We start from the raw sequence: 15,104 nt of genomic DNA on the forward strand, positions 1-15,104 counted from the left end.
ATCAGAAAGAAGTTAACTCAGGTGCAAAGAGTACTGCACAAGCTCAAATAAAAGAAAAAACACAAGGAAGGAGTGGAAGATTGCTGATGGGAGAAAGGCTGGGTCATTAATTTATTCAGATGCTTAGATTTAGGGAAAAATCACTGGTGCCCAGCTGAAAAACATGGAAGGCCTGGGCTCTAGCTGTGAACAACACAGCTGCAGTGCCACTGAGGTTATTTTAGACACTAAAAGTTATAAGGAGTTAAAAGTCAGAGGAGGGAGGGGAAGGATGATGGAGAAGAGGCTGTAGTACATAGAGGATTAACACCACCACTCCTATTGACTCTAATACATAATTCAGTAGAAAATTAGGAAAAACGTGAGTGTTTCTGATAATCCTAGAACTGTAGACGTACATCTCAGTTTCCTTTCATTCGTTCCTTCATGCTCATTTTCTCTTCCAAGGAACCAAGAAATAAAACAAGAGTAACTAAGTTAGCAACTCTCTCACACTTGGGCAGCTTGCTTGTTCTTTTAAAAAACCCGTCAGGGAACCATGTTCTGTCTTCATTATGTATCACAACTACAGAGTCCTCGCTCACTCAATATAAATGCTATGGCACTGGAACCGTCCTTAGGAAAGGAGAATCAGGCTGGCCCTTATACAGCGATAAGCAGCAGCAGCTTCCTGGACTATCTCAGAAAATCAAAAGTTGTGCTAGGAAAAAACCAAAACATGAGATAAGGGAGGAAAACCCTTCATTCGACAGAACTGTAGCGATATGCCAGCAAGGTAACTGACATGCTACTGAGAACAGTCACCATTTTTTATTTTTTTAATTGAAAGTCAAAATTCACTACTTACCAAGTACAGGTTTGTAGAGGTTGGTAAGCTTTGTAAAAGATGGAAACAAGTGAGGAAGATAATATTTTCTAAACAAGGTGAAGAGAAACTTAAAACCAGTATCTTGGTTCTCCTTATTCTTCCACTCTAAACTTGCAGCCTTTGTCATGGAGTTAGAGAAAAACAAAAAGCTTTAACTTAATGTGTTATGATGACAACCATTCCACATCGAATACAAGAGATAAATAATTACACTTTAACATGAAATACAAAAAAATAGTATTGTCCCAAAAAACTTTACAAACTGCATTAAGAATATAAGACATTACCATGAGGGCTTTAGCACATCAAAGAAAGCAAGCTCATTAGCAGCCAAGGGTATTTCTGCTGTTCTAATGCAGTGAAGAACAAAAAACGTCATATTAATGTTTTCAACCAATTTGATTCTACCTGTACATTTAGACACTGTTACTCTGCGCTACACTTTTATCACAAACATATTTTTCATCAGAAACATACTCAATGCCCATGTTTAATATGGTTGCACATGCATATGCAATACTCCTTTACAAAACTGGACTCAAGGCACAAGTATTTTCCACTGACAAGGAGATGGCTGACATTAAGTTTGTTTTTAAAGATACTCTTCTGTTCTTGCATAGATCAACACCAAACAGTCATACACGTACTTGCAAGTTTCTCTTTACCAACAGGTTTGAGCTACAATTCCTTGGAAGACTGTACCAAATTTTGACAAAGAGTTGCTCTTTCCAAATTAAAACACCTTCAGTTTGGAATAAGCTGCACATAACCAGCTGGGGGCGCTTTCTTTATTTGTATCAGAAAATCCAACACAACTTCAAATACGAAGGGTAAAAGCAGATGTCTCTGCAATGAAGCACTCTTTCCACTGATAACTTAAACCTACCTGAGTTTTAGTCTCTTATATCACTTCTCTTTTTGTGAAACTCAAGTGAGCACTAAAAGTATTTATCTTTTGACATACATTTTAAATTCAGGCCCACTTTGTTTTTTTTTTTCCTTTTTTAAAACAACTTCACAAGACTACAGGATTCTTAACTTTTTGATTTTTTTTTCCAGTAAAAGCTCTTCAAAAAGCCTGTCCAACTGTATATAGCAGATAAGTTCACTGAATCTATATCCAAGATAATAATTTATTACACTGACTTGTTTATATCAGTCACATGAGATCTATTTATTTTAAACACATTTATCTGTACAATAGATCTTTTCACAAATCTCTAAAAATTGTGGAACATGCAATGTCCTACTTTTGCAAAATACATGTGTACAGCTTGGAAGCAAGACTACTGAGGTTTTGTATTATTTTACTTGTTAGGTAAATAAACTGACTCAAACTCTACCCAGTGGCAGGCAGAAATTTTCTTGAAGATGTACATTTGCTCTACTTTATGGCTCTGAGCAATCACTCTGCATTTGCATCAGATTATTTTAATCTTGTCTCTTGTCTGTAGCAAGGTTACTGCCCAGCTGTGCTCCCCTCTACCAAGCAATACAAATAAATGAATGCTGATGAACAACAGTGCAATTGGATTTATAGTGCAGTGAAGTTTTTTTAGATCCCAAACATGTAATAAAAGTATAAAAAGAACAGTGAACATTTTTAACTGAAGTGTTGTGAGACTGATATGTAAAACAAAGAGCGGCGTGTAGGAAGCTGATAATTTCATATAGCCACTTTTCAAAATAAAGCATTTATTCAAGATGACAAAACCCCTTCCAAATATCACTTTGGTCTTGCTTTTTCATATTTAAAAAAAAAATCTATCTCAAAATATTTAATTATCTTTTATCTTTCTTTAAATACTGATTTCTTTAATGTTCAGTCCATAGTTTCCACTTTCATTTAAAATGTGGCTTAATTTGTACTTTCAAAATATATACATTATCTTAATTTCTTTCCTGTACAGATTAATCTGATCTATTTCTAATTAAAATTTTTGATGTACATGTTACTCGCATCCTTTAAAAAAGTATCTCATAAGCTATCTCTCCTTTTTAATCTCTTTCTCCAGTGTTCCTTTACATGTCTTCTCGGCTACATAGGTGTCCAAACAGAACAAACTGCATCTTTATCCCATATCGTTTTTCTAAATGCAACCATAAGCACATAAAACAGTCAGTTATCCTGCAATTTTGGATAACATTCATTAATTTTTATAACAATTGTGAAAAACTTCCTATTTTCACCCAAAATGGCACAAGGAAACACCTTTGGGATTATTATTGTTATTTTTAAAAGGAAAAGAAAGTGCAGAAGACAGCTTCTTCCTGGGGAGGGGCAAAACCAGCTCCATACAGATACAGTGTAGGCTTAATTTTCTACCACAAGCACATTCCTCCAAATATGCGTAGTTAAAAACATATATCCTCCGCACCTGAATTACCATATATTTTAACAGTAGCTGAAGAAAATAGCAGGTTTGGTCTTCAGCTATTTTCTCTCCAGAGACAGCTGGCAAAAGTGGAGCTATTTCTTCTGGAAAAATCTTAGCTAAAATAAAAAGAAAATGTTTTAAACAAATGAAAACTGAAAAAAGTTAAATAAAATATATTTTCTACAAAAAAAATAATTTGAAAATAATCATTAGCGTGTCCTGAAGTTGTAGAAAGTCGAAGTCCAGTAACTACTTGGGCTTCCCATATTTCCCCCAGGTCCTGCCCCGTACAATCAAGGGTGGCACCAACCACTGACTTCCTGCACTTTGGAAGTGTTAACACCAGCAACTGCTGCAGACTAACCAATAAGCGGTAAATGTACACAACTACTTATTTTGCAGTAACATGCTCCTATAGCTGCACCTCAATTAAAAACAAAAAAAAAACCCAACAGAAAACCACAGAACAAGACTCAACTGTTCTCAACTCAGACTGACAAGATCAGAAGGCTATACAGCTGCCACAAATACAGTAGCTTGACAAATTCAGTACATCTCTGAATTATAATGACAAATAGCATTATCCACGTGACATCTTCCCCTCAAGAAACTCTATAGCTTCACAACTACCTCAGTGGAAGGGGGAAGCAATACACCCAACATGGAAATTGTATTCACCTACTCACCATCTGGCGAATTAGGAGGACTAATGAGGTTATCTAGTGTACAGGGACCTCGTGAGGACATAATGGATGGAAAGCCAGGCACAAGGCATGCAAATATTAATATCTGCTCTTCTGCACAGTTAGTCTGAAGCGCTTGAAGCCAGAGAAGAAACAGTCGGATTCCTTCACATCTTATCTACAAGGAGATGATTTTGTAGAAAAAGATAGTAAAACAAATTTGTAAGGATAGTAACACAGTTTAATAGTTAAGAAAATGCAGAACAAGTACTTTCATCCCAGCTATGTGCTAGTGAGTCTTTCCATCATACCAAGAGTAATCACATTGTTAATGTAATCATGAGCAGAGAAGGGTGGGAGCAAGCTGTACCCAAGACAGTGGCACTCCCAAGAAGACAGCATTAACAACTCCAACAAAATTTCTGTTTCCACTCCTCCAGGTCCTGGGGCCAAATGCATCTTTGCTAGCCTCAAGATTCAATCTTAAACGGGGCTCTGGAAGTACAACAGCAAGTGTAACACACAACCAGGGAGCTGCCAATACTTTGTACCCTGCGAAGTCTGAAATCTTGGCCCCACAGACATCAGAGCAAGCTACTGTCCTCAACATCCCTGGGATCAGAAGACAGATCCTCATGAAAACTGAGATGCAACAAAACCACCATGCAAAAAAAAAGTAGCGTATATGCAGCAAGTTTACTTAATACTTTTTTTTAAAAAAAAACAAGATACAATTTTAATTTTTGCAATGTATTTAGAAAAAGAAAAATGGATTTAAAACTCCTTGGCAAACAAGCAACCAATACATTTAATACTGTATACTTAATGCTACAGAGATCTGAAAAAAATAACATATTAAGCAAAATATATTGATACCTCTCCAGATAACTTCACAAAGGTCATTGGAACAGCAGAATAACTGAAGATGATTAATACTAAAATAATCTAGGATTACAACAGTAAAATTTATGATTAAAAGGTGAATAAGTCAAATTACAAAGCCTAGCAATCTGAAAACCACTGATATTAGAAAACTGTGAAGTAACCTTCTTCATAAGACTTAAAAATAAATATGAATACATTAAAGAAATACCTTGAGAGAATTTCCACTGTGCAAAAGTTTCTTCAGAATCGACCCTAGGTCAGAAAAATTAAATAGGCACATATCAGATACTAAGATGGTTACTTTCCACCAGAATGTTTATTTAAAAAAACTACAGGAAAGGTTAGTTTAATGCAATTTCCTATGTGACTACTGCGCTGGTTTTTAAGAAGAAAGCAATGGGGTGAAAAAACCTGAAGTGATTTGACTTATAATTATCGTAAGGTTAAATATAATGTAACTTTACAGCGAAGTGCTTTGGTTTCAGTTGGGGACAACTTCTACTAGATTTGGAGAAATCAAGAAGTCCATCTTGTGGGATTAATGCATTCATATAGGCTAACATCGAGAACAATGGTAAGAAAAAGATGCTAGCAATCTATACTACATTCCTGTCTATAAAACATAACTATTAAAATTGCAAAATATTTCCATTCTGGTTTTAGAAATACCAGGCTAACTGCCCTTAACTTCAAATGTCTGACCCCAGAATCAGAGAGAGATTATTCATCAAATGCTTCAGGTAAAAAATGTTTTTAATCCAATTTTGAGAAAAGTAACATTATACAGCATTTGGCTGTTATTTCTTCTGGGTTTGTGAATTATGTACCTTCCTTAAATGTGATCCTTCTCTCAAGATCTTACCATTTTTCCACAATATTAAATGGAAATTATTACTATATATAGCAAATGCATATTAATGCACATGAACATTAAGCAAAAGATAAATCACAAAGTACAGCTGTAAATAATTGCACCACCAAATTTAGTAGCTCATTTCTTGGACACAGCCAAAAAATTATTCAAATATGTGTATTTAAGAAAAGCATAAATATTAAGAATATATTAGCTATAAAACAACTGACTAATATCAATTTGTTCTGGACTAATCTAGATGAAATGGCAGTAAAATGGTCAAGCAGATGTCTCCTTTTATCTTTGTTGGTGCTAACTGTAAATGTGGTAACAGCCCTTTCCTTGACCTTTAAACTTCCATTCATTTCTTCTGCAACCGCAAATTCATTGTTCTGATGAAAAACATGGCAGCTGATGAAAGTATGTTGGAAACCAAATCAAACAACAACGGAAAGGTACTACTTAAAAGTATGACCCCCTACAAAACATTGTGACCACTTCAGTATCATCCAGAACGCACATTTTCAAAGTAGTGACAAACTAAAGATGTTTAATTCAGAGCAAATTATCCAGTTAAACTACTTCATGGGATTTCAAGGTGTTTTGACTATCCAAATGAATGTATTTCACCTCTCAGTATTTCTGTGCCCATCTGACTAAAACGTTATTCTATCTGGCCAAATGAAGAGAATAATAAATTTTGTCTTCTGGCTCCAGTATATGACCACAAGGTCAAAACATTCATTATACAAGCACTGCAGACCACAGGGAATATTTAAATCATTAAAGAGTTAACTGCCTTCAAACTAAAGACAATAAAACTTTTTTTCCCCATGGCATTAATGTTTGAATCCAATTTTAAAATCTAGTTGAAAGTCCTATACAAACTATAGGAATACTTCTAAAAAACATAATAGTTGTTCAGAAAAACTGATCCTGCTTTTCTTATTTAGATTCCCAAACTTCTTGAATGACTGAATCAAGCCTGTTAGATATGTTATCTTTATGCAGCTATAGCAGAACATTAAGGGCTTTAAGCCAAGCACTCCAAGCATGTGCTTAACTAAGTTGACAACTTCATTTTGTTCTTTTTAATGCATGTGTTGCAATACAGTCTTCAGTTCCATGCTTGTGAAGCCTTTTTTGTCAGAACACCTGCCCCACAAAGCACACAGAATCGACAGGAGACCAAGGGGAGGGGATGAAGGGGGAAAAAAAAAAGGAAGAAAAAAAAAAAAAAAAAAAAAAAAAAAAAAAGGAGAGCTTTACCTAACTTCAAGACTTCTCTCTGCCAGACTCCTCCTATTCCTTCCCTTGCTCCAGAAGCCAGAATATGTACAGCAAATACCACAGGAGCAGGGGTGGGGGGAGAACGGATAGTCTCTCAGTTTGACCAAGTGAGTGCCATCCATAGCTGTCATGTCCAAAGTTGTACCCTAACATGAAGCTTGGCAAATCCTCCACTATCTGAGAATCAGTGAAAGACAGCTGTGCCAAACTTGCAGAAACACCGTGTATTCATAATCCCACTTAATCCCACTTATAAAGGCCAGTAAAATTATGGACAACTGAATAAAAGAAAAACTGTTCAAAAAGAGCTACTAAAAAGTTTGTATTTTTATCTTTAAATCGCTTTCCTTCACTATTCCAGCTCTAAACCAAAAATTCCTCATTTACCTCCCACAAATAGCCTGACAACTGAGCGTTTCACAAATATTAATGAACTAATCTGCACAGAGAATACAGGAGTATCAGAGAAGAAATTAAGTTCCTGTTCACTGCAGCAGTCCCACAGTTTGCATTTATTTTAGCACAGCCTGGCTCAACTACCACACAGCCACCTATTCACAGCTACGTTGTACAGAATAGATTTCCAGGAGGCAGCAAGGGTCAAGTTCAACACAGTACCATTAGGCAAAGAGCAGTATTTACTGCTATGAATTTATACAGGCATCTCATATATGATCACTTGCAGAAGACCATCATAATGCAAATTTGCAAGAGTCACATACAGACTCCACAACCCTCCTCAATCTTAATTTTTGGTATTAGTCTGTGAACACCAAGGGAGACCTAACTAGAAAAAGGTGTGTTGGTTTAATAACCCCTACCATCTTGAAAGCTTCTAGCATATGAAAGAAAAGGGAAGAGGACCCTGGGTAAATACAAGAATATAACAATCTAAAGAGCATTCATGCAAAATAAAAATGAAGCAGGCAACCAAAACCACACAAAACAAGGAACACACAGAGTTGTTACAGCAGGTAAAAAGATTTTCCACATGCTTCGAGAATTTTCTACTGCAAGCCTTGGAAGTACTGGATTTGTGGAGTCAGTACTAAGTGATTCTGTGGTTAACAGGACTTGCAGAATCAGGGAACCTTGATTTTATTTGTACTAGAATGTTTGTAAACCATTCCTTCTTACCTATACTGCGAAAATGCCATCGATAAAAAATCCGCTCGGGCAGTAGCTGCAATATTTTCTGCAGGAAACAAAACTAAATAGTCAAATTTTCCATAATAAACTGGCTCATTCAGAGGATACAGAGAAACTAATACACAAGACATAAATGGAATGGTAATATATACATAGAGAACACAATAAAAAATAGATAGGTATCATTGTAAGGACTCCTGCCCTTTACTTTGCTCTCTTGTTACAGAGAAAGATACTTGGAATGGTCCTGAATAAATACCATGATGCTGTCATGAACCGCCTTCACCTTCCCACTGCCTTGCAAAACCCTAGTATTCCAGAATATAAACTGATTTCTAATGAAGAAGTTACAGATTTCTTTTAGCAGCTCACTTTGGGTTACATTTTTCTGAAGTGTCTGGTAATGACTACTGCTAGATTGATACAGTCCAGATTTTGAGCTCCTGTGGCTTAGGTCTGTCTTTTCAGCAGCTAATGGGGTCTGATCTCCCAGCTATGGCAGAGATGAACAGCGGTGCAGTTATTTTTACCGTGAGATGATTTACCTGTGTTTTCAGCTGGTAAGTGAAACCGAGCCAAATTACACAAAGCTAGACTAATTTAATTCACAGCACATGCAGTTAATAAAGCACTTATGTGGAATAATATGTAGTGGCCTGCCTCTGTAGTTTTGGACCGTCCCTAACAGAGGCAGATCAAACAAAGAAAGAGGTTGTGGTCAAACCCATTCCACCTTGGTTTCGTTACACTACAGGGGCAACAAAGCAAAGCAATTTAAGCATGTGTTAAGTGCTTTGCTGAACAGAGCCTTATAATCTTAGTTGCAAAAAAGAGTTGGAGCTACCAAATGTTGCTCTTTGTCAGTTTATTGCATGGTAACACTATTAAATAATCTGGGTAAGTCAGAACTATTTGGGGCTCTTACTTGGGTAAATATGGCTTTTAAAAGGACTTTAAGTTAACAGGCACCTAGACACACTTTCTTCTCCTTTTTAAACTATCATCAGTATAGACTAGGGCTCAGCAAGTAAGTGTATTGGTAGTACAGGATAGCTAACTTGCTGCTCAGCCTCTTGAATTTTTAAGTGAGAGAACAAATACACTTCCATGTAGATCTCACAGAAAAATGTCTGGATCTTACAACTTTTCAGCCATTGAAATATGAAATTAAGAAGATACATTTAAATGGGAAACTAGTTTTCAACATCTACTTTTGGAAATAAAATTTAATTAAACAACGTTATAAATGACTAGCAGTCAGAGTTCCTTGTAATTATCAAACAAAATCACCGGAACAAACTTCTACACAACAAAGCACCATTAAGTTTTCATAAATACTACATGCAGGATGCAAAATGAATGATGAGTCATAATCAGCAACGGTGACCCATTTGTTGGTCTTTTGCATGTAAAAATTCTCAAGAGGAAATAAAGCATCACAGCCAGGAAAGCAAGAAATGGCATTTTAGGCTATCCTTCAGAGTCGGCCAACACATGAATCATTACTGCTGTTAAAAACAGTATGCTTGAGAGATGAAGTAAGACTTTTTTTTATTTTTGACAACAAAGTGCTTCAGAAATTATATACAACACTCAGAATAGAGTCTTTTTGAAAATGGAACATTCCTTTCTCCATGGCAGAAGATGGAAGTCATGAAAAGTTCATAGACTTAGGGAACTAGACCTCAGGTCACACAGACAGACTGGCCTTCCTTCACATCTTTACCATAGCACAGGCCCCCCAAATAGTATTTGGCATTTCTAAAAGTTTACTTAGAATATAAATATAAATTGGGCACATCCCCTCTATGTTCTTGTATTTTGTTTCAGCATTACTCCCACAGCTCCCTCCCCAGGACACTGTGGCAGCAGGGACCAAAGGAGCAGGCAGCTGGTGACCAGAGGTCTGGCTCCCCGTCCATGGGCAGGAGAAACGCGGTTGGGATGAAGGATCCAACTGGCTAAAAATGAGGCCATGATTCACATTTGGGCTTTACCTGTTAGTTAGAGACCACGTTTCTGCCAATCAGATTGCAGGATCCACAGACAAAGAATTATCATTATCCATCTAAATATTAAAGTACTAGCAGCCCACCACTTCACAAGAGTATTTCTGACACTGATCTTTACTTAACTTGGCACAGGGCAGAAAGGAGCTTCTAACCTAAATTATAAATACCTCAAGTGACTGCAAGAGCAGTGGCACTCTGCATGCAGAGTTTGGTCTGTATGCAGGCACGCATTAGACCCATCACACACCACATGCCCAAAGCCCTCAAGAAAAGGCTCCATTAAACACAACCCTAAGACAAACTGGCAACAAAAAAACCATCTGGATTCAAGTAACAGAATACACTGCAGGGAGGAACCTTCAAACATCTTCACATTTGTTATGGAAAACCAGACAAAAACACATGTATTTCATTTCCATTGTTTAAGTTATTGTAAGAATTATAGTAGATTGTTAAAGTAAAACCAACTTCCTTTTACAGGCCACACTAAAAAGATACCTTCAGCTTGTCTTTGGATATAAACTCTCATTTATTTCAAAACACTAACTCTTGAGAACTAATTGCATCAAATGTCAAAAAAAAGCCAATCATCAAGTACCACTTCTGCAGCAGGATGTTTTATTAGATGTTTTTTAAGATCTGGTAATACCACTAGTGAAAATGCACATCTTGGTGTATTTCAGATGTTACAGTCAAATTCTTTATTGTAAAACAAAAATTACATTTAGAAAAAAATATACCTCTACTTCACTAAATGTCTGATGCATACTTAAACACCAGGCATGCCATACTCACGTATTATGAATGAATGTTTCTGAAAGCAATCCAACGAGATACAAAGACATCTTCCTTAGTTGCCAAAAGGAACAATAACTATTTCCCAAGAGCTTCAGCAATGTTCTTGGACTAATTGCACAGTTCACACATCCCAACTGATTCCGGATCAAAATAAATAACCACCACTTTTTAGTTGTTTAAAACACAACAGCGCAATGAAGGAAGCTGGGTTTTACTACACCCTCTCTGCAAGATGTGAAGCACGTTAACCATTCTTTGGGAAAGGCCAGTGGTAAAATGGCATGCAGTAAAGGCATCATCTTCAATGTTACACAATTCCACCTAAACTTAAACACGAAGTTGACTACCAGAGAGTGAGCTATGATAAAGTACAAGCTGATAAGGTGGCAAAACTACATAAAAGACCCATTTTGAAAAGGAACTTATAACAACTTTTGCATCCAAGCATTAATGAACTCTAGGTTATGCCCAGAGAAAACCTGGAAAACAAATGCTTTTACAGAGTGCAACCACCAGAAGGAAAAACAAACTTAAACTCTGAAATTGTACGAAGCTGGGAGGGTTGAGGAAGGAAAGAACACAGTTGGTTTTCTCTTATAAAGAAGCAGAATCAAACACCCTGGTCAGGTGACTGAAGCAAAACAATTCAACAGTTGAAAGAAATAGTAAGAGGACAGAAGTTCCTATCTGAGGAAAGCTTCCATATCCCAAAAATCTTTTCATGTAGCAAAAATCGAAACACTTAAGTCACTTCCCATGCAGTTCTTTTCAGCATCTCAGAACCAGGGAAAAAAAAAACCACAACGTGGATGCACTTTGAAAAAATGAAAAGATGTGATTAATCACTACAAAACAGCGAACAGAAGTCATTTTTAGAGGCAAATTAGATTGCTAGCATCACAGCTATCTACTGAAGAAATGAAAGTTTTGCAGCAGATTAGAATGAATATAAATAATGTAAATTCGGAGTCCACATTTGCTCCTGCAATGCAAAAATAAGTTATCACTATTAAAAGTCTACACTATTAAATAAAAACTTCCAAATGTTACAGGTTAGTTCAAAGTCACAGCTAGAATGCTTTTTAACTAGTAATATTCACATGTGTGCGTGACAGTCCCCAGACTAAGATGGTATTACAGCACAACATAATGCTGCTTAAGTCATGAACAAGCTCTGGCTGTTGTCCTTTCAACTTGGCTTTCCAAGAATATTTTCTACATCCTCCCAACCCCTCATCTTCTAAAAAACCCACATATTGCTATTCCTATAAAACAAATGATAGTTTCTTCCACTCCAGCCTAGACTTTTAGCAATACTGCTCTGAATCCAAACTGGCTATTGACATCTTGTTTCTAGTTTCACAGTACACTAATAAGAAATATTTTAAGAAACCCCACAGTGCGAAATAATATTGCTTTTTCAGAAAACACATAGATCTATTTAATGCTTAGTGCTTTGCTGCATCTATATGGTAATCCATTATAGCACACTTGAAATAGAAATTAGGTATTACTACTGATCAACACATCAGGGTATCTGTCAGTTCTTTTAACTGATTATCCATAGTTCTTTTTCTTCTGGACTTCCTGCATGACTAGGAATAATGTTAAGTTTAAATCTTAGTTTACACATGATGCTGCTTTTTGAAAGATATCTCTCTCTTTTATCAAAGTAAAATAAAATACCAACATTTGTATTTCAACAGATTCACTCTGACTTAACCCATTCTGAAATTTCTTTTAAGTCATCTTTTATTTTTGCTAACTTGGTTGAATCATACGATTGGTATCTTTGTGCCTATTAAGGTGTCCTGCCTACCCTGCTGTAGAACGCAGAGAAAGCTAAGGCTGTTATTAAATCTTACACTGAAGATCCCTACAGCCTGAATGTTTTCCAGCTCAACTTACACAAAAGTGAAATGATAAGCATTGCTGTTCTGCCTTCCAGAACTATAAGCAGCTGCTCTGTAACGTGCCATGCAGAGTCTCTTATTAAACAACAAGTAAAAATGTGTTCTTGCTGGTTGAACATACTCTCAGAGGCAATGTCAATGACAAGTTCAGAATAACGTTCATTCCAGGAGAATGCATTCTGAGGAAAAAAAATAGCTTTTTCAATACAACCTGTACATAATAAGGAGTTTCTATTAGTCATTGGCAGGTGGATTTACTTTAAGCCAAGTCAAATGTAGAATAGCTCTCCTATGTCTCTATGTTCAAGTACCGTCTGGTGTTATCTCCAAACAGTGGCGAAGAGTTTCAGCATTCAACTACTAAAATCTGCAGTAATTTATAAATTTTCCACCAGCTATTATTTACCAATTTAGGTGAAGCCAGAAGCCCTATGAAGTTAGCACGCCTGCAGCAATTCAATCTAAATAAAGGGATCCTCCATTTATCACAGTAATAAATTATTTACAATTATTCACTGTGGGAAAACATCTGCCCAAAACATGAGATACTTATTCTTGCCCTAGGCATAATATTAAACAGTAATATCTCTGAAGTCAAACATATGAGACATAGGTAGAATTTACAACAGAATGCTGTAACAATACCATTTTTTTTTTTTTTTTAAAGAGCAATAATAGATGAACCAATCAGAATTATGGCAGAACAAACCGGTTCAAAAAGTAATTTTCTATGTGTAGGAAAAAAGGGCTATACGCAATTTTATTGTTATAAACAAATAAGCCCTTGTTACTCTATCGAGCCTGAGAATCACCAACCAAGTCTGTGTGACAGACTCGAGGTTAAACAGTGGAACTGGTAATCACGGAAGGCAAAGGGAACCAACTGAAAAGCTGTAACAGAACCTATAACCTGAATTCAAAGCTGCAACTCTTAATAGTAATTTGATTTCAAGTGTAAGATAACCTGCAGATGGGGAAATTAAGCCACTGAGCTGTACAGACATAGGGAAAATGCAAATAGTAACAAGAAAGTTAAATAAAGGGGAAAAGTTAAATAAAAGGGATAACCCCAGGAAATGAGAAACCAGGACCTGTGGCAATAAGAACTCAACAATAACTTGACTTGATTATTCCTTGTAAAGAATTTCATAAGTACTTTTCACACTGGTCAGCTGCAATACACAATTTATTCTGCAGAATTCAATTTTACTCAGTTTTATTCAAAATGTAGCAAGTAATTAGGAGCAACATCCTAAGATAAGCAAACCACCCTAAGAAAATGCTACAGGTATAAGACATCATTCTTTTGCACATTCATAAAAAATAGCAACACAGTACTAAAATCTTCTAAAAGAGTTACAAATCCAAAAGTACTGAAAGTTTCACTGATGTAGGCTTTTATGAAATTGAAAATGACCTGCAAAAAATCACCACTGGCTTTTGAGATTTATTTTAAGCTGCTTAACCAATATTGCTAATTCACACAGTAGTCTACATGAAGTAGACCTACAACATGGTGAAAGAATTAGGTATTTAAAATATGCACAGCAATCTTAATCCGGAATGAACCAAAGTTATTCTTTCTAAAATCTGTATTTATGTGCATTATTAGGCAGTAAAAAAGAAGAAGTGTATATTCCTAAGCTGTGTCTGTGCATAGAGCTATCTGGTCATCCACTACCATAGCAGGTGTTCCTCTGACAGATGCGGTGTATTTACCGTGTAAGGTTTGTAATCTATTTTTCAAAAGGATTCCTAACAGACTATAGCCAATTATAAACCTATACTGAATTATCATTAGCATTTGCAGAACAAGTAACTTGTGCACATCTGCAATAATAAATTTAGGTTATACAGCTGCTTCTGTAATCGTTACATTCACATTCTGATAGCAGACCAATCCACGTTTCCATGGATTTGTACCACATCTTAATCTTCTGAGTATGTGGCCATTTGTAGTTTATATTTAGATGTGCTTCTAAGGACAACAATACTGTATTAAAACCAGAAGCTACTGCTACAACATAAAGAGCTCAAAGTATGGTCAGGCAAGTTCTAACAGTTTATTGATTATCATTCTCTGGAAAAACACTTAAGTGTTATTACAAAAGCCAAAGCAGACCATGAATTTGAGTGTGTATAATACAAACACTGCAGAGGCTATTAGCGCATTTATATTCTATTTTACATCCACTTAATATTTAAATCCACCTGCTGTGTACATACTCAGAATACTCCAGAGCTAGGAATGATACATTAACATTTTGCTGCTGAA

The 15,104-nt window shown here is 36.1% G+C and overlaps 1 protein-coding gene across 4 annotated transcripts in view; it reads right to left on the reverse strand.

Moving 5' to 3' along the window:
- RALGAPA2 (Ral GTPase activating protein catalytic subunit alpha 2) overlaps positions 1 to 15,104 on the reverse strand; it is a 142,415-nt gene that overhangs the window by 107,361 nt on the left and 19,950 nt on the right. For all 4 annotated transcript variants that reach the window (XM_080407772.1, XM_080407769.1, XM_080407770.1 and 1 more), the window contains exons 4-8: positions 8,095 to 8,152; positions 5,023 to 5,066; positions 3,933 to 4,107; positions 3,247 to 3,362; positions 848 to 986 (exon numbers count right to left, since the gene is read on the reverse strand). In XM_080407772.1, coding sequence (XP_080263898.1) covers positions 848 to 986; positions 3,247 to 3,362; positions 3,933 to 4,107; positions 5,023 to 5,066; positions 8,095 to 8,152 — 532 coding nt within the window. The remainder of the gene's footprint in view (positions 1 to 847; positions 987 to 3,246; positions 3,363 to 3,932; positions 4,108 to 5,022; positions 5,067 to 8,094; positions 8,153 to 15,104) is intronic.

The sequence above is a fragment of the Falco punctatus genome (genome assembly GCF_963210335.1).
Source record: "Falco punctatus genome assembly, chromosome: 12".
Classification (NCBI taxonomy): Eukaryota; Metazoa; Chordata; class Aves; order Falconiformes; family Falconidae; genus Falco; species Falco punctatus.